General features: G+C 36.3%; 1 protein-coding gene across 11 annotated transcripts in view; it reads right to left on the bottom strand.

The window, feature by feature from the left end:
• Ntng1 (netrin G1) overlaps nt 1–20,600 on the bottom strand; it is a 347,490-nt gene that overhangs the window by 33,068 nt on the left and 293,822 nt on the right. For 8 of the 11 annotated variants that reach the window (XM_078026844.1, XM_040289045.2, XM_040289044.2 and 5 more), the window contains one exon: nt 18,686–18,820. The exons of the other annotated variants lie outside the window; for them this stretch is intronic. In XM_078026844.1, coding sequence (XP_077882970.1) covers nt 18,686–18,820 — 135 coding nt within the window. The remainder of the gene's footprint in view (nt 1–18,685; nt 18,821–20,600) is intronic. 11 annotated transcript variants of the gene reach the window in all.

Raw genomic sequence — 20,600 nt, 5'->3', positions numbered from 1 at the left:
GATCAAAATTAGAATAATGTCCAGTTTTCTTGTACAACCACAGCCATTAGCAGGGCCCTACATGCTCTGGACAGAAAACTTCTGCCTTACTTTCTGGTTTTATGATTTTACTCCATTGCTCTTAAAGATTTATCAATCTCCTTGAGAATATGGGCTGTGTTCAACTTGTTTTTCATCTTGTATTGTACCTATCACGGTGCAGGGTTCAAATGGTCCATAAATGTTTGGTTATTGATTAATAAAGCCAGCAACTCAAGGTTTCTCCTCCTACCTAGGTCTTTTCAGCGTGGTGTTCTTATGTCATTTCTTCCTCCCCTGATGATTCTTCCCTCGATATGTATTTGCAACAACTAGTACATTGCATCAAAATACAACACAACACACCTATATGGTTTATAGAGGGAGAGCACATTTCAAATGCGGTCTAAGCCAACCAAGATGGAATGATCCTGACCATGAGTCCTGTGTAAATATGCTAAAGTGACAGTCAGTGTTTACACTCTCCTTAATTTTTGGAGGTTATGTTTCCTTCTAATTTTTACATTTTGTGGTGACATTATTAGGGATGCAGAAGTATTAATGGGTACTTTGTCCCTCAGTTACTTTTGGTTCACTATGAAAATTTAGCCTCATTTGAAGGACAACACACATGTGGTTAAATTGTTACTTAAACTATTTTCATATTTTCTACAGGAATAAACAACCTCATTATCTTCAAAGTTAGAGTCTGAATTTGAGTATCTGTCTAGTGTAAGATGAGAAATCTTAAATTTGCTGAAAAACAGCACATAGCATGAACTTGCTTAGAATAGCCAAATAACCCTGTGGAAAAGTCTCCTGAGGAGTTCTGAAAAAGAGAAGGGACTGAATGTATTTCTGACATAAAATCCCTAAGGATGTCAATAGTCACCAAACTGAAAGTAGTCAAGCATCTAATAGGTCTGGTGGTGACTCAAAGAATTCTAACTGTCCAATCATTACTCCTGAGAAATTGCTCTATGCCCAAGGGGTAAACCTAGTCTAGTTTTGATCTGTTTAGGGGTCATCATAATTCAAGATCTGTCTGTAGGTCAGTCATTTTAGCATTACAGGGAAATTTTCAGGATTTAGAATGATACTAAAATTGGTGAAGAATTGCTGCTAATGTTAGGGTAAATTTTAATGGATTAAAGTTTAACATAAAAGGCTTTATTTTCCTATTTGGAAACTGCAAAACCAAAAAAAAAAACACTTATAAAATCTTAACCGAAAATTTGCATTAACAGATGGCAATTACAATTTAAAATAACTACAAAAGAGATACAATAGGTATTAAATGCCATGCAATTCTTAGCCTTCCATTTTTCAAGAATAAGGAGTGTGTACCATAGTTTTCATTTTATTGTGTCATTTGTTTGTCATTTGATTGTTCACCCAAATTTGTTAAACCAATTCCTATCATTGTCAATGCACCTGTGAGAGCAGGTACCATCTTATGTCTCACTGTATCACTTACTGTGGGAGAGAAACTGGGTAAGCATTTTAATTCATTGTATTGTTTAATTCCCACAGATAGTGAAGTGGGTCTAATTCGTTTTACACGAGCAAAATCAGGGCTAAGTGAGACCTTGATTTCTTTCAACATTAAATATTTGAGTGTGAAACAATAACAGACTATAACATAGACTGTGCAAGAAGATAGGCACATTACCCTAAGTTGAGATATTATATTTCATTTTATTATTTTTAAAACTCTTTCACTGTCTATAATGTTACACTTTATTCCCAAATTTAAAACAAATTAAAAAGTGCTAATGTATATTAATAATTCTGTTCAGTTTTTAAAACTGAACATAAACAGAAATGTTAAAGAATAGAGAAGAAGACTATCAACATAAGTAAAGCAGCCATATATTTACTTTAACTCAACTTGCTTTTTTTGTTGTTGTTGTTTTAGACATATTTTATCAAGGCAAGTATGCAACCAAGAAGTTGATTTTAAAAAATGGTAATTGGTAACCTGGTAAAATATATTTCAGAGTAATGCTAATCATGTGTGTCAAGATAACAGAAATTAAGGTGGCTTAAGTTTTCAGTTCTCTTCCGAAAAATCAATTATAAAGCAGTTATGCTACTGACACTAAACAACAAATCCCTGGATTTAGTTAATAAAAAAGAAGCTTCCACTTTTTTGGATGTTTTTTTTTCTTCCACATAAGAAACTCATAAGATTGATTTTTGAGAAGGAAGGAACTATTTAAATCAAGAATCATTAAATCCAGATATATTCTTGATCTGAGCCTCTTCGGATTAGCACTCACTTACCCTCTAGGGAAATATCTTTATAAAGTTGCCCATGGTCTTCAATACCATTGATCTTGGCTCTGCACCCTCTTATTGCAAATTCTAATGAGGAGTGGCAAACTGGTATCCAGCTTTCATCTTTTTGGGGTTCTGCTTCTGGTCAATTCACAGCTGGATTAAATCTTTCAGAAATATATAATTATCTAACACATAGTTCTTAATTCTGGCTGTATGTTACAATCACCCAGGGAGTTACAAATGCCCGGAGTCTGGCCCCAGAGAATCACACTTAATATGCTGGAGTGGGGCCAGTGAAAACTATTTCATTTCAATCTCAATTAACCTTTATGTAGTCACTGAGATGTTCAGTGTGTTGTCACTTTCTAGTTTTGGATGATTAGAATCTTGCTGTCATTCTTTCCCTTTTGTTCTCATAAAACCAATGACACAAAGGTTAAAGCCACTGAGAAAAAAAGTTTTTCAACAAGTGCAGTTATGCTCATTGCTTTTCAAAGAAGCAATTAATAATTTATAACAATTAACTGAGTTATGAGCTTCTCTTTCAATACGTTTCCAAACATGAATAGATTAAATGGTAATTGCCATCAAATTTTATGTTCTATTTCATGTGCCCAATAAAAGTTTATCTTTTGGAGCTCACTCTGTATTTCCTTTTGATATATTCACAACCACATGCAATATACTATATTAAAATATTTATTATTAGCCTATCAAATATTAACCACTTTTAAATTGTATGGATGAAAGAAAACAAATAGGCCACTTGTTTAAGTTTTCATGATTTTCCTTATTTTAATATGATTTAGATTTGTACAATACATGCCGATAAAAACTGATGAGGTGCAGTACTATGTGAGTTCCTGTCCTTTATTTGAAATTTTCTAAGGTATAAGTATACACTAGTCTTCCCAGCAACCATCATTATATGGACACTAATTGATAAAGACAAATAACAACAACAACAAAACACACTGGGCTTAGAAGTCAGCCTATTTTAGGTCAAAATTCCCAATTACTATCTGGTCCTCTACTTCTCAAACATAAAAGCTGATTGGTAGGTCTGTGGCAAAGCCTGAGATTCTGTATTTCTCACATATTCCCAAATGATGCTAATGCTATTGGTTGAAGGATCAAACTTTTAAGTTACAAGGAGGACTCTAGCTGACATTATGCAGATTCCCTAGCCTTTCAGAGTTGAGGCTCATCTATCTGTAGAATGGGAAAAACTGCTAATGGGGTTTATGCAGATTTAATAAGAACATAAATAATAAGGCACAGTGCTTGACACATAATAAGCACTTAATAATTAGTGACCATTGCCATTATTATGTAATAGCAAAGAGAGCTAATCTATGATTTGGAATGAGTGGCTATCATACAATATTTTTAAGGTTCCAACTCAGATATAAGAGTTCAAGGGTATAGTTGAGAGATAAGTGTGGTCAGAAAAAGCAATCTAGAAAAGTCATCGTGGGAGTCAAACTCAGATTTCAACAGGAATGAGACCAGTCTTAAACTGTCAGCCCTTGGAGGATGGGGATAATATTTTATTTATCTTTTGGAGTCCAAATTTGGAATAATTCCTGCTATGTACTGGAACTTCAATATTTGTTCAACAAATGACTGTGTGAATAAATGAATGAATGAGGAAGTGAATAATGTGGGCAACTTGATAACTAGACCAGTATGCTGGAGAGGAGAATTCAAGATTGAGCAAGGTCCTATTAAGAAACAAAGAAAACAATTAATAACGTAAAGAGAGAGCCACAAAAGGGAGAAAATGTTACCACATGCACCTCACATAGAGCATTAATCTCCAGGATATATAAAAACTCAAAAAATATTTAACATGAAAAAGTCAAATAATCCAATCAATAAATGGGCAAAGGAACTTAACAGACACTTCACAGAAAAAGAAATATAATCAATCAACAAATATATGAAACAAACATTCAACATTCCCAGCAATTAGAGAAATGGAAACCAAAACTACACTGAGATTCCATCTCATTCCATTCAGAATGGCAATTGTCAAGAATATAAGCAACAATAAATGTTGGTGAGGATGTGGAGGAAAAGATACACTCATACATTGATGGTGGCACTGCAAATTGGTACAACCAATTTGTATGGAAAGTAGTTTGGATATTCCTCAGAAAATTTGGAGTGGAAACACGATTTGACCTACTTATACCACTTATCTGTTTAAACCCCAAAGACTTAAAATAGACATAGTACAGTGATGAAGCCACAACAATGTTTATAGAAGTTCAATTCACAATAGCTAAACTATGGAACCAACCTAGATGCTCTTCAACAGATGAATGCATAAAGAAAGTGTGTTATATATGCACAATGGAATGTTACTCAGCCTTAAAGAAGAATGAAATTATGACATTTGCTGGTAAATGGATGGAAGTGAAGAACATCATGTTAAGTGAAATAAGCCAATCCCAAAGCACCAAATGCCAAATGTTTTCTTTGATATGCACATGCTAACTCACAATAAGGTGTGTAGATGCTAGGGAAGAATAGATACTTTTGATTAGACAAAAGGGAGTGAGTATGGGAGGAGAGAGGATATGGGAGTAGAAATGATAATAGAATGAGTTGGACATTATGACCCTATGTGCATATATGATTACACAACCTGTGTAATTCTACATCATGTACAACCAGAAGAATGAGTAGTTATACTCCATTTATGTATGGTGTGTCAAAATGCATTCTACTGTCATGAATAACTAATTAGAACAAATAAAAAAGAAACTCTTTCTATCACCTTGGTTAAATTAAATAGGCGATCAAAGATAAAATAAAAGGCACTTCAACAAGTATGCAAAATTGTTCAATATCTTTAGCAATCAGGGAAATGAAAATCAAAACTACACTGAGATTTCATCTTGCTCCACTTAGAATGACAATCATCAAGAATACAAATAATATTAACTGCTGGCAAAGATGTGGGGAAAAGAAAACATATATACACTGTTGGTGGATTGTAAAGTAATTAATCCACTATTGAAATAAATATGTTTGTTCTCTTAAAAGACCAGGAATGGAACCACAATATGATCTAGATATATTACACCTTGGTATTTAACCCCTCTTTCCCCAAAAAATACAACACCAAATTTAAACACACTCTAGGGATACATGAATACCCATGTGTATAATTCACAATGCCCAAGTCATAAAATCATCTTAGGCATCTGTCAATGGATGAGCAGATAAAGAAAATGTGGAGTTTTACTCAACTATAAAGAAGGAAATTGTGTTATTTTTAGGAGAATTGATGGAATAGAGAACATCAGGATAAGTGAAATAAGCCAGACTCAGAAAGATAAGTGTCATGTTTTCTCTTACATGTGGAAGCTATAGATAAAAGGGGGGGTGAAAGAGGTGGAATCTCATAAAATAGAACAGAGACCAGAGGAAAGGAATCAGGAGGAGGAAGAAGAGAAGGTATAGGGGAATTAAATTGCCCAATTGTGCTATGTGTATGTTCAAATACATCACAATGAACCCCATCACTATGTATAATTATAGTGCATCAATAAAAAAATAAATGAATGGTGAGAGTTTTCCGCAGAGTGTAGTGTGTTCTGGTCTCATGTGTTATATATGAGGTGACATATTAACATGGTTGATTTAAACATACTTCATTAAATGTTCCTACGACGTGAAGTACAAATTCCTCCATCACAATACTCTGGACTGTCTGGAGTAAAATCATTACTTCAAAAGTTTCAAGTCATAACATAATTAGCTGGAATTCATACATAATTGTCTACATGTATTTTTAGTATCCTTGTTGCATAACCAGCAACTTTAATTTTTATTTTAGTTAGAAAGAACAGGGGTGCAGTATCTCAGGAAATATTTAAAATCTTCCATGTGGGTCCTAGACAAAACTAAGCAACATCATAGAGAATGTAGTGATCGTAGCCTCTGACATTATACCATTGTAAATTACTAGATTATCCTTGAACGAATGCTCTATAAATGCCCAAATTTTATATTTTTGCATTCAAAATTCATATGAACAATGTAGTTGTCCATATTGTTGATTTTCTAAGATAAAGAATACAAATTAACATATGACCTAAATCTATAGGCCAATAATACTAATTAAAGAGAGGTCTAAATGTAGTCTTAAAACTAGTTACATTAATATTTCATTATTTTTGTAGTGTTTCAACTCTGAGACATACACTCATTTTTCCAAAAGAGTTGTAGTTTAGGAAAAATAGCTGCAATCAACATCATCATCATCATCTACACTTTTGTAAGATGGGGAAAGGAATATTTTTAAAAATATATCTTAGCAATTGTTTCCATTTTGAAATGAACATCCGGCAATTTCTGAATGATCTTGACTGCTAAATACGAGGTTGATTCAGGGATCCAGGTCAGAAGCACAGGAAATGAAGTGCTTCTGGCTCTGAATTTTTGTGGATGTGTGTGCCTGTTTGAGATGAAATTCGATTTTATTGAAATTTACTTCAGGTTAATCAATCGCTCTGTATTTACCCAGACTTCTCCTCTCCATCTTGCAGCAACAGATGACTGAAGATTGACCATATTTTTTTTTCTCTTTCTCTTTTTTAATCAACAAGAGCTTACTACACTAAAGGATTTTATTGTAGAATATTCTGTTAATTTATCCTCACATTCATGTTTAAAGCTACTTAAAAATGTAACTTAGTTGAAAGATTAATAGAAAAGCTCAAATTCTTATCAGTCATTACCTCTGGGGACTTTGCCCTTATCCCATAATGATAAATGAAATATATATGTATGCAAAATCCAGATAGCATAATACCCAGTAAAGCCTGGGTAGGTAATACAAGAGTATGAAGTATTTTAAAACAAATACAATCTATTTGGCTAACTTTGCCCCCAAATTCAAGTACTGTATCAGTTGTCAAAACTACTCCCAATTTACAGATGAGGAGTTTCAATAAAATTTACAGATGAGGAGTTTCAATAAAATTGCCTAAAGACAAATTTAGAAGAGACAGAACATTCAAACCCAAATGTATCTTTTTGTAAGAAACTGGCTTCCAGGCGACTGTGTTACTTGACCATAATTTTAAAAAGAGAAAACTTGACAAAGATGAGATGAAAAGTTGATATGCATTTAAATAGGAATGGGTCATGACCTTATTCCTGGGGATGACCTAGAATGCCCTGGGTTTAAGAGGTTCAGCCACACTCGAAAGAGAATTTGGACAGAAGGATAAGCGTTCCTAGCACTGATACATACTTTATTCAGAATAATTACCCCCAATATTAAAGGTGACGTTTTTAAAATAAAAACAAAACCCCCAAAGCCTTATATTCTCAATGTGCCCTGTATGTCATTTTTCTGTGCCCTTGGTTTGGTACCCTCACATTATTAAAGTAATTTTCTCCTAGTAGAGTTTTTTACTGGTATTCAAGGTGACGGATTGTTCCTGCAGAATGCAACAGAATGATTCCTCGCACTAACATGAGCAATACTGATCATATTATGGCCACCCTGACTTCTTTTTCATTAGTCGCTGATTGTGCTAAATTGATGCTAAATTGGCTTGGCCGGCTCTTAAAGCCTTTACACAGTTGGCATTGACTATGCCTGTGATCTTGTCCTGGAAATTAAATGGTCAAAGCCTTCATGTTTCTGGGAATCGTAATACTTTTTTTTCTTAAGTTCAATTAGGGACTTGTAAATATGAACCAGTTAGATCAACTCCCTATGATATCCAAGTCAGGGTTTTAATGAAATGTGTTTTTTTTTCTTTTCTTTCCTTACGCTCTCTCCTGACTCTGGCTTCATATTCTTTCCATTTAATTTAATAGTTTCTTTATTTTTAACCGCTGTATGCATTGGAAAAAAAAATCAAACTACAGTCTGCAGGACAAATCTACCCTGCCTCCTGTTTATTATAGCCTATGAACTTACAAACCAAAAATTGCTTTTACAATTTTTAAATGATTGAAACAAAATAAAAAGGAATAATATTTCTTGACATATGAAAATTCCATAGAATTCCAATTTCAGTGTTCATACTCGTCTATGTGAATGTTGTCAGTGACTGATTTTGTTCTATAACAACAAAGTTGAATAGCTGTGACAGAAGCTGTATGGCCCACAGAGCCTAAAATAGTGAGTAGGTGGCCCTTTATACAAAGTTTGCCCCTCTCTGGAAAAAAATCATCAAAGCTTCTCTCCCCCTTCACAAATTTAAAATTACAAAATTCTATAAAATGCCTCAGCAAATGTGGCCCACAATAAATATTCACTAACAATTGACATGCCATGCATCAAGTGTTGGAGTCAAGGGAATCACCTTCTTTAGTATCAGTTTTGCCATCTGTGATCTGAGGAAGATAATCTTACTTTCCTGTGGAATGAGATAGTGCAAATATTCCTGACACATAGAGAGGGCTCAATGAATAGCAATTTTTATTAGTTCAAAAATGATAATAATTATTTCTAAAAAAAACTGGTCTATATGCAAACAGACCATTTGTGAGATTTTAGGACACAGGATTACAGATGATCAGGAAGGAGCCCTGGGAGATCAGGAGGATCTCATCAAAGGGGCATGGAACAAACAAGGTCCAGGGAGTCAAGCAAACACCTCTTGGGGAAGTGGCTGCAGAGACACCCAGAATCAAGACCCCTGGTTCCAAATGGAAGCCTTGCTTCCACCTTCCTAATGTCAATTTCCCTCTGGAATTTAGATCAAGAACCCTCCCACTGTGGTCTGTCCCTGATGGCTCTATCTTGGAATGATGCTCTGGTGGAAGTTGAGGACTGGCCCTTCACCTCAATGACAATTTTCTTCTACAAGTTTCAAGTGGAGTGGCTGATTTTCATACTCAGACTTTATCTTCGTATAAGCAGTTTTTAAAACATTTTGAAATTCTCATACCCATTCACACACTCACACTCATTAGTGTGTAAAGAATGGCTCTGGATAAAGTTCCTCAAAAGAATTAGAATGGAATGACCATATGACCCAGCTATACCACTCCTTGGTATTTATCCTAAGGAATTAACATCAGCATACCATAGTGATAGATGCAGACCCATGTTTATAACTGCACAATTCGCAATAGTCAAACTATGGAATTAGCCTTGGTATCCATCAACGGATGACTGAATAAAGAAAATGTGGTATACATGCACAATGGAGTTTTATTCATCCATGAAGAAGAATGAACTTTTTTCATTTGCAAGACAATGGATAGAAATTGAGAACACTATGTTAAGCAAAATAAGACAAACTCAGAAAGTCAAGGTCATATGTTTTCTCTCACATATGGAAGCTAGAGAGGAAAAAGGAAAAGAAAGTTGGGGGTAAATCTTATGAAAATTGAAAGGAGATCAATAAAGAAGAGATAGGGGAAGAAGGAAGGGTGGGAAAGGGAAAACACTAGGGAAATGATATTGACCAAATTATATTGTTATATTTTGTGCATGTTCAAAATATAATAACAAACCCTACCATCATGTACGACTATAATGCACCAATAAAACAATGGGTAAAAAATGGTATCAAGTGAAACTCCATGTATGTTCTGTCTAAAGCAAAGAAAGGGCTTCACATATTATACATCCACTTGGCCTAAGGATCATCTTATTATCAGGTAGGACCAGGGTGCTGCATTTATTCTGGGCTACTAGTAGATGAAACTGTTTCTGCAGTTTTCCATGAGGGTAGGCATCTCACACACCTTTCTCTAGTAAACCAAAATAGCTCTGTGGTGTGAAATGGGCAAATTGGGGCACACTTGTTATTCTCACTATTTTCTTCAAATAAAGGGAAAAATTATGATGAACTTCCAAGTACAGGTTAAGCTGTCCTCCCATTCAGAGTGTGGGGCCTCTCTAAGCTAAGCATGGATAGCTAAGTAGAAGGTTAATAGGCAAGTCTAAGAATAGTAGTAGGTGCCAGGAATTGCTATCTAGTATATGTCCACTATCTGCATTTGTTCTATTTTCAGCAACTCCGGAGCTGCAGATTTTGAATATCTTTAGGATATGATCCCCCCGTGGAGGGGCATTCTGAACAACTTAGTCCTGCCAAGCTGGCTCAATCAGCATTTGCCTTTTATAGTTGCTCTGAATGGAGCCATTAGTGTGTAAAGAATTCCAGCACTTTCCATAGCATAATCCTTGCCCTCCACTCAGGGGTGGCACCAGGTTCCTGATGTATTAGAGGTTGGAGGGCCTTTTCTAACAATCCCAAATTAAAGTTAAGAATCAAGGGGAAATAAGAGCTGCAACTGGAAGTTGTGGCTCTTAGCACCAGTGTATCATGTGGCATTCTCCTGCTGAATCAGGAGAAATTTCACAACTGGGGGCAACCTTGGGATTTGCTCTTCTGTCTGACAAAATGAGTCTTTTCCCCCAGGAGGACTGCCCAGCATACTTGTAATGCTTACAAATTGCCTCTTTCTATCTTCTGTCTTTCTAATATTTTCCTTTTTCAATTACCTCTGGGAGCCTCTGACTGGCTCTGTTTAAAGAGTACTGCCTTCCCACTCAGAGGAGCTGTACAGAAGGAACTTCAAGGGCCCTTTCTGAGTATTTATTGTTCATTGCTGTTATGTATGTGGTACTCAGCAAGGGAACTGATACTGGTGTTTGAGTTGCTAGCAAGGAAATTAGAAGCTTGGATTCAATGATGGCATTCATTTTATTGATGAGACCAACTGTTAGGGACAGAGATAAAAGAGCTAACTGAGTAAAATCCTATGTGTAGGACTGCAAAAGCTCCGAAGTATTACAGACACATCCTCATTTAAGTGACATGCTCCCTGTCAATGGATTCAACGTGGGAGGTCAGCTGGTGAAATGTGAACTGGACATTTTAATGTAATACAGCAAATAGGAAGAGACAGCAACTACAGGCAATTGAAAAATTACAAGCTAGGTTCAAGGTATTTGTCCAGGGAGGTATAATCTTCATCTCACAGAAGCAATTGGAAACATCGTCTTAATATCTCCATGATCACAAGTTGTCAGGCCTGGAGAAGTTAATCTCATATTAAAGAAAAAAGAAACCCTCCTGAACTACAGTAGCAGAAAAGCTATGACAGAAAAACAATCGTAAGAAAATACAGAGTTAATTTGTCTTTAATTTCTGACTTTTGGAGGATTGAGAACATGGGAAGTGGTAAGTAGGGAATCTGAAATGTGTGGATAAAGAGTGGCTAGAGTCTGGAGGACAAATGAATGGCTAAACAGTAGTTCCTAATAAAAATTGACCTGGGCATTTCCATGTTACCTTTCTTCAGCTCCATGGGTTTGTTCTGAAGTCAGAAGTAGAAAACTGAAGAGATAGGAAGGCTTTTTCACCCAAATTTTCATATAAGCCAAAACCCTCCAGAAGCATCACTAGAAAGAGCCCATAAAGCTTCTGTTTGAACTTTTCCAGAACGAGGAAAATTATCATCCCCTAGTGGATCCTTCTATGGTCTCAGATAGCCAGAGAAAATAGTTATAGGAAAACACTTCCTTCCTTTCACCCACATTGCTTGCTCTGTCTTCCTGAGCTGACGGGGCTGATGGGTCTACTTGATACATCATAGCCCTCCAAACACCTGCTGACAACTGTAACATGTCAAATCTTGTGATCACCAACCCACGTCACCTCTTCTCCATACAAAAAATCTTGCATCAAGGAGAGAACTCTCTTGCATCATTGTCTGCCATATATAAGATTCTGTTTCTAAGGACTAGCCTCTTGATGTGGGGTGCTCAGGGCATACTGCAGTGGAAATGTTACTTCTTGGAGCTATGCTCAGTCTAAAACCAGGGTAGCTTCTTGGCTCCTCAAGACATACTGTCATCTGGAATGAAGCTCTAATGGTCTTTAGGAGCTCCTCATTTTTGTCACTTGAGCTACTGCTCATGTACCCCCCCACCTTATCTGCATTTTTGCAATTTATTTTTAGTCCAAATTTTCAGCAGAAATTTTTACATAGTAGGGACTAAGTTATGTTCATCAGCACCTTTGAAGCATGGCTCTTGGATTGTTAACTTGGTTATTTTAAAAGTCTCTAGTTTTTCTGCAGTCTGTTGGAAACAATTTATGCTTTTATTTTTTTTAAATCAGTGATTAAGTGTGTGTGTGTGTCTGTGAATACATGGACACAAACAAATGTAGGGAGGGTCTAAAATGTTGCCTTCTTTGTCAAAAACATTTTGAATTTTTCTTACTGTCTGGGATATTAAGAAAGATCCTTTGGATATTAGCAATTATTCCCTTATGTGACACTGGCACCTCCACACTATCAGAAGGTGATTCTAATAGTTCTCCCAATTACTTCTTTCACTCTTTTGGTGGAGGAATTCTCATTAAGGCAAGTAAGCATTTCAGCTGAATGCATCTTTTAGCACATATATTGATATTTGAATTCCTTCATTTTGGAATGAAAGGGGTCACAGAGTCTTCAAATTTTCTAATTTTCCATTAAGAATTTTTCTTCTAAAAATCAAGTCACCTATAACACACTCTCACAATACCTTTTCATGGTCTTCAATCTTGCCTGAAAAATATTTCACTGCCTTTACCTGCTAATTCACTCTACAAGTCTGTCTTCTTAACCTACATTTCCCCTTTCTAATCCTATTATGTATTTCCTCAGTAACATTTTACTCTTGCTTATCTTTATTCTAAGCATAAGTTCATTTCACTTCCATGATACTCTCATTATCCCTGGCATTCTTGATGACTAGCATAGCAGGCAGTATAAAATGGGTCCTCAAAGATGTCTACATTGTCTTTCCCAGAATCCATTACCTTATGTAGCAAGTGACTACAGATGTCACTTAAAGATCTTGTAATGGAGAGAGTGCCCTGCATTATTTGTATGGGTCCTTCTGTAAGTGGAGACTGGAAGTTGGGATGTGGCTCAGTGGTAGAGCACTTGCCTAGTGCAAGATCCTGGGTTGATCTCTAGCAACACACACACACACACACACACACACACACACACACACACACACACACACACACATACACACACGAAGACTCTTTTCCAGCTGTAGCCAAAGAAAACTATGATGATGGAGCACAAAGAGCACAAAGAGCTGGAAAGTTCCTGGCTTTAAAGACAGGGAAAGAAAGGGTGCAAGCAAAGTAATGCATGATACCTCTAGAAATTAGAAAAGGAAGGGAAACAGGTTCTCCCATAGAGCCTGCAGCAGGGCCTCCCAGAGTTACTTTTAACTCTTTAGACCTTTAACCATCAAACTGTAAAGAAAATAAATTTATGTTGTTTGAAGCTACTAAGTTTTGGGCAATTTGTTACAGCAGTAATAGAAGACTAATATATAGTTATTGAGCACTCTCTGCAGAGGAATGCATCTAAACCATGACATTTTGTTCCCAGAAGTTTCTTATTCACCTCCTGAAAATAATTGACTTTATTTTTTTATTCCCCATGGTTTCTTACAGTATCTTGTTTGACTGTTTTATCTGGGAATGTTCCCAATATTTCACTTTAATCTAATTAAATATATTATTGATCAGGCTGTTGAGCTTCATACTAAACATGCTTCCCTGTTCTTGGTAATCTATGTCCTGATCTCTTCTAAGAACCCACATTCTGATGCTACAGGTCACGGTCCAGCATCTGGATCTCAGTCTCCTCCTTGCTAAATGGACTTAGTTCTTGATTTCTTACAGCTCTATTCCAAAACTGTGTCATTTAACTTACATTACCAAATCTTTAAACTTCAAATACCCAGACTTAATTCTTACTAAAATATCATTAGCATTTACATATGTTATTTAAAAAATGGGTAGCAATGGTGGCTTTAATAAACAATGGGTAACAATGGTGGCTTTAATAAACAATTTAATAAAAAATTCTCTTTAATAAACAATTTAATAAACCGAGAATTGTTTATTTAAGCATCTTACATATGCAAAGCATCTCACATATGCCCTCTAGGAAGACAACACAGCTCCTCACAGCCTCATTCATTCCACATGTGGCTATTTCTATTCTGTCAAACCAAATACTCATAAACCTCTGTCCAGTCCTCTTGGTGCTGGTAACAGGGTTAACTCTTCATATTTTATGGGCAGCATGGAACACTGCTTTCTCTTTAAAAGGTTCAGCTTTATTCTCTGAGATCTGGCTATTTTTTCTTCTCTGATTTCAAAAAGGGTCTTTTTTTTTCTTTAATCTTATTTTTCTTCTCAACATCTCATTCTTCCACTGGCAACCTAATCACTAATTTTGACTCTGCCAGGCCTCCTTGAAACCTTTTTCCTTCTGTTTTCTTTTCATGCTGTCTAAAGACCATTCATTCTGGTGGTTGTCAAGTGTTTCACCTTTTCTTTCACAGAGACTAGCTAACATTTATGGGGCATGCAGTTGGTGACACCCTCAGGCAGCAAGTTCACTGATGAACCAGGAGTTCTTTAATTTCCACAGTTGAATCCTCACAGGGACTTTTGGGGTCAGCTTTGTGTAAGCCTCTTGTATCATCCCTGTCTCTAACCAAAGGCTTTTTAGAAGCCCCTAGGTTAATAGTTCAGGGCTTCAATAGTGGTCAATCTTGCTGGAAGTCTGCACTAACATTGGACAATAAGATTTTGGATATGGCTTCTTATCTAGTGTTTTGTTACTCTACATGTACTCGGAACTAAGCGATAATAATTGGGTGTTTTTCTGTGTACCACCAGGTCCATTTTCATTATTTTCCTTATTATTATCCCTGTTCCTTACATAATAAAGCAAGCTTAGAGAGTTGAAGTCATTTCTTCCAAGCCTTGCTAGTACTAAGGGAAGGAAATGGATATCAAGCCCAGGTCTGAATAACTCCAGAACCAACTTAAAGAGCACATTTATTCTCGTTGTTTCACTCACAGGATGTAAATGATAGTGTCAGTAAATGGATCCCTTTCTTCACTTTCTGTTCTGAAGTTCAACTCCTTTTGGACTGCAGTTCCACACTGCTGTTTGGAAATCCTCTGGGATGATGAGAGCCCTGGACCTGGATATCTTAGACTCTGGAATCTACCACGGGCTCTCGCTGGCAGCACCTACCCAAATGCTCACTCACTGCCAGCTCATCACTACTGATGTTACTGTCATCCCTACTCTATGACTGTCTTTCTTCTTGGCAATGGTTTCTTGTTGCCAGCTTAAGATCTCTGCCACTAATACTGTGGCCAAACCAAGAATGGGTTTGACTCAGACCAAGTAGCAGTATGTGTTTGAATGGAGGGGGAAAAGACAAAGAGTGACATGAGGGACATTTTTTTTTGTGTGTGTGTGTGTGTATGTATTTATGAGTGTGAAGACATACAGATGACAGTGATATATTTACTGAAAAATATTTACTAAACCACCAGCACCAGCTAATCAGAATGGATACCTGCTAAAATAGGAAGGCAGATTCCTGTCATGTTACCCTGTTAGTTGCTGGATCTTGATGCTGGTCTAATAGATCCAAGGGAAAGCCACTTTCAGGAAATGGGGAAGTACCTGAAGAATGTCTATATTTTAGTATAAAATAATAGCCTATGTGGGTGGGTCTGAGGGAAGGCAAGAAAGATTTCAGAGTGAGTGCTCTTATGTGCTCAAAAGTAAGTTTGAAATATGTTGAATTTGCATATCAAATCTAGTCTCAACCCATACCAATCCTTAAATGAATAGCTAGAATAATCTTTTCAAAAATAAATCCAGTCCTTTAATTTCTCTGCTTAAAACCCTATGATGAATCCCATCTCTCTAAAGTAAGGTGGTTTCCATTCTTCATTCCGATAAGATGATCAAAACTACTCGATATTTCTGGAACATAGTGTGGTTAGCTCATGCACCTGTGCCCCCTTTTTCTATCCTGGAGAGCTCCTCCTAATCCTTCAATACTCCCTAATTCTTCACTACTCCCCTTCTCTGGGGAGCCTTATGCCCGTCTGGGCTGTAGTAGAAAATAGCCATGTACAAACTTCTTCCTTAGTTCTGGTTTCCTTCTATTATACCTGGAGGGCTGCATGCCAGCCTCTCACTCCAGATGGTGAAGCCCGTGTCCAAATGTCCACAGCAGTTACCTCTTTTCAGCCTTGTAACCTCTATCATTTGCCCAATTCCTGAGTCATAGTGGGGACTCAGTACATCCTCAAAAGAATGGATAGTTTTATTCCCCATCATCCCAGTGGTCCATATAACAAGTATGGGGATGATGGAACTTAGCACAGAGGGTTTTATGATTGGAACACCACAGGCTTAGATACAGTAGGAATTTTTGGTGACATTATAACGTTTTGCAATACCCCAGTAAATAACCTAGAAAAATTGAGTTAGGCTCTTTTTGGGTTACTTTCCCCAAGCCATGAAGAATTTAGTTTCCACTCCAAACTCTTACCCTGTTTACACCCCAGGAATTCATTCAGTAGGTCCTCCTGGACCAAGAATTTTATGACACTTTCTCTTTGAAAGGTGTATCTTAATTACAGGGTCTCCTTATTCTTTATGCCTTGAATCTTGGTATATATTTCCTTTAAAAACTATTTTCAGTTGCAGATGGACACAATACCTTTATTTTGTTTATTTATTTTTATGAGGTGCTGGAACTCATACCCAGTGCCTCACCCCTGCTAGGCAAGCACTCTACCACTGAGCTATGCCCCCATCCCCTGGATATTTACTTCAATTCTTCTTCTGTATCTCTTTTCCTCTTCTGACTGCTTGACAGTTCTTCAGTGTCCAGGTTTTCCAGGATGAAAGGCTGCCTTCTGGGTCCTGTCTCCTCATGTGGTTCTGGGATCCACCCTTAGGGACTAGTGCTTTCTGGGAATCTATGGCACAAAGCCTTTTAACCTAGGGTCTTATCCAGAGTTCATGTGCAGGTGTGTAGCTTGACTTCTGAGGATCTGAATACCTTATAATGCTCTTTCCAGCATGACTGCAGACCTCAACCTCCAGCTCTTGGGTCCCATCCTAATCTTGATGTGCTCAGTGCCAAATGTCTCTACTTGCTGTCACAGTTCATTGCTGCCCATGGCATTTCACTTTGGTTTTGCATTATGTATAAGTATAGCTGCCAGATAACTATAAATTTTGTAAGCAGCAGATAGAACATTCTATAATTTCCTGTAGATTTTTCTATATAATTTTCTATAAAAATTGGCTGTCTTCAGCTATTATTATAGAATTTATCATGTAATATTTATTATATAGAGTCTAGCAGCTATTGTTGTATTACAGAAATAACATATAATTTCCCATAGAAATTAGCTCTAGATAGTTCCTGCATGCTGATATATATATTTTTTCAAGTATAAAGTAAGCAAAAAGAACTCTGGAGTTGTGTTGACCAATATGGTAACCATACATGTGGCTATTAAGTCTTGCAATGTACTGTAAATACAAAACACACTCCTGCTTCCAAAAACCATGAAAAATGGAAAACATATACTTCATAATTTTTGATATTTGAGGTTAAATAAAATAAGTTGTTAAAATCAATTTCTCCAGTTTCTTTTTACTTTTTTTTTTAAAAATGTGAATAACAACATATCTACAATTCTATATGTAGCTTGCATTATTTTCTATTGAACTGGTTTACCCTAGAGGGTACACCTTGTGATTACTTAGTATTAGAAAGTTAACTATATAGAGAGACAATTGTAAGTTAGTGTAGAATTAAAAAGCAGAAAAAGTTATTCATGGCAGGGGGAAGTTTCTGCTCAGATTTAAAATTTCTGTTCTATGTGTACACTGACATGCCACCTGCCCTGACAAGCTTTTAAGAAGACTTGGTAATATCCAGAGAAATGAGGCCAAACTAAATGGCACCTGTCTAAGGCTTGCTACATGGTGCCTAACCTCAAAGGATTAAAGCCAATATTGATTTTTTGTCATTTATTTTATCTTGGCATTTAAATATCCCTTAGATTTATTACTGCCAAGCTTTTGGTTAAGATTCCATGATGGATATGATAGAAAAGGTGGTAATAAGTTATGCAGATATCATTTAATTTATGAACTCCAGAGCTCTAGGGTAGCTTTCAGTTCAAGAAATATATTAACCACATACACATCACCCTTCATTTTGTGGTGAGGATTTCCAAGCTGGGTCCCTATTGTGCTACTTAATTTATGGTCTGGCCAGGTACACGGATCTCCATATAATATTTCAATATAAGTTGCGCCCACCATCACAGGCGATGAAGATGAGCCTCAAAGAAGCCAGCTGGACAGCTGATGGATCACTCTTTTCTATGGGCAGGGGCACTAAGTAGCCTTTAAAGCTTGTCAGAGATTTGAGTCTTTTTCTGCTCTGAGAAGCTGCACACACAGGCCTAGACAAGCAGAATCAGCCATGCTGCAGCAGGCAGAGGGCAGCTCCCGAGTTACTTACGTTGACAGCCGTAGTGCCAGGAATTTCCCGGCAGACACTCATCACACTTAGGCCCTGTCGTTCCAGTCTTACACTCACAAAATCCTGAGCCATTACAACGATCATGGATTGAGCCCAAAGGGTTACAATAACACTCTGTAGAAACAAGACAACACACAGGCTGGAGACAAGTCCGCATGGCTTATAGGTTATCAACACAGGAGCGTCACTTAAATGCATCACTTACTTAAAGAAAGATGTCCATTAATGAAATGCTTCAGCAAATATGGCTATTTCAGGACCATTTATTTATTTGCTCAGCCTTCCATGATATCATTTTTATGATATGGGAGGAAATCAACTGAAAACTTCCAAGGAAATAAGACATCATGTTTTTCACTGGTAACACATCATAATGGAGATTCCGTTTGTTAGGGCATTTTTAGATGGTTTAATGAACAGCACGAGAAGTTTGTATATCAAGGATAAATCAATATGCCATCAGTGTAAAATCTGTTTTAAATTATTCAAATGGGCTTATCTGTTATACTCAATATTCGAGAACTGCTGAACATTTAAAATGTGCAATATGAAAGCACTTTGCTTACTCTGAGGTAGTTTTGCTTTATGGTTTGGGATAGCTCCTTAACTTATTTATGTATATACTGTTTTGTGATGAGCCCTTAGACGGTGTATTTGCTTGGCATGGTGGTACAGCTTTTATGCAGCTGAGATTAATGATCATGAAAGAAAACTGAATTTCATAATCCCAAATAAATTTCAACCCAGATGTAATTTCAGATGTATATTTTTTGTTATAATATCTGCTACCAGGATAATACAACTTTGCATAGTAAAGAATAAACAGAACATTTTCTTGATTCAGCACATATTCTCATATAGGATATTTTTACTTCTGAAGCTCTACTGTATTTAACCTTTGAATCAGTAGGAATTCCTTGGGCTTTGATAAAAAGCCTGGAAGGAATGCATAGGCAGTGTGCCCCTTAAAGAATTTGTGAGCCAAAGTCCCTTTCTTTATTACCAATCTATTTACTCTGGGGCAACTTATTATAACTCTCTGTCTCTCAATTTCTTTTATTTTAAAAGGGGCCCATTAAGAAGTTTTCTGCTAAAATCCAAGTAATATTATACAACCAACCAACTGACCAACCAATTGAAGTCCAAAGAACTTCCGTTTAATATAATTAAGTTTAGTGTGTTAGATTAGCAATGAGGGTTCAGGGGTTAACATTACAGAGGAACCAGGGGCTTTATTCTAACTTTGTGTCATAGAGGCTAATTAGATAATTTCTTCAAAGAAAGTGAAGTTCCTCAGAAAGATTAATTTCATGTTGTCAGATTTTGAGTTCAGTGTTCTTATCACACAAGCATTTTTAGGGCTAACAGTGACATATGTAGGTAAAAGTAGAACTCAATAAACTCTAAAGTGCCCCCTTACCTGGGTTGGTTTGTACTTAATAACTAGGTTTTTTTCTTAAGGGATATTTTTTATTCTAATGTATATTTGTGTATGGGAGATGTTTTAAAAACATATTTTAAAATAGTTATTTTGTTGTGTTTTTCAGTGTTTGTGCATATGTATACTATAAGTTTGTACCTATACCAAAACTATAATATGTTCTTACTATTTAAAGTGTATAAGTTGACAGTGAATCACCAAAATTTTTTAAGCCAGTTAACAGAGTTACATCTGGCCACCATGAATTCACATACTGTGCTAGTTAATTAGCCCATAACAATCAATTAATATAAGTTTATAGATGCAAAAAATGTAAACAAAACAAAACGAAACAAAACCCAAACAGTGTATCATCTAAGCTATAGTACATCATGAAAACACATATCAAGAAGAGGAGTGGTTTTACCCTCTACCTTACATATAAATAATTCAGCTTAAAAAAAAATATCATCC

Source organism: Ictidomys tridecemlineatus, chromosome 11, assembly GCF_052094955.1.
Source record: "Ictidomys tridecemlineatus isolate mIctTri1 chromosome 11, mIctTri1.hap1, whole genome shotgun sequence".
Lineage (NCBI taxonomy): Eukaryota > Metazoa > Chordata > Mammalia > Rodentia > Sciuridae > Ictidomys > Ictidomys tridecemlineatus.
The sequence above is the reverse complement of the archived record's forward strand: the minus strand, read 5'-3'. Positions and strand labels throughout refer to the sequence as shown.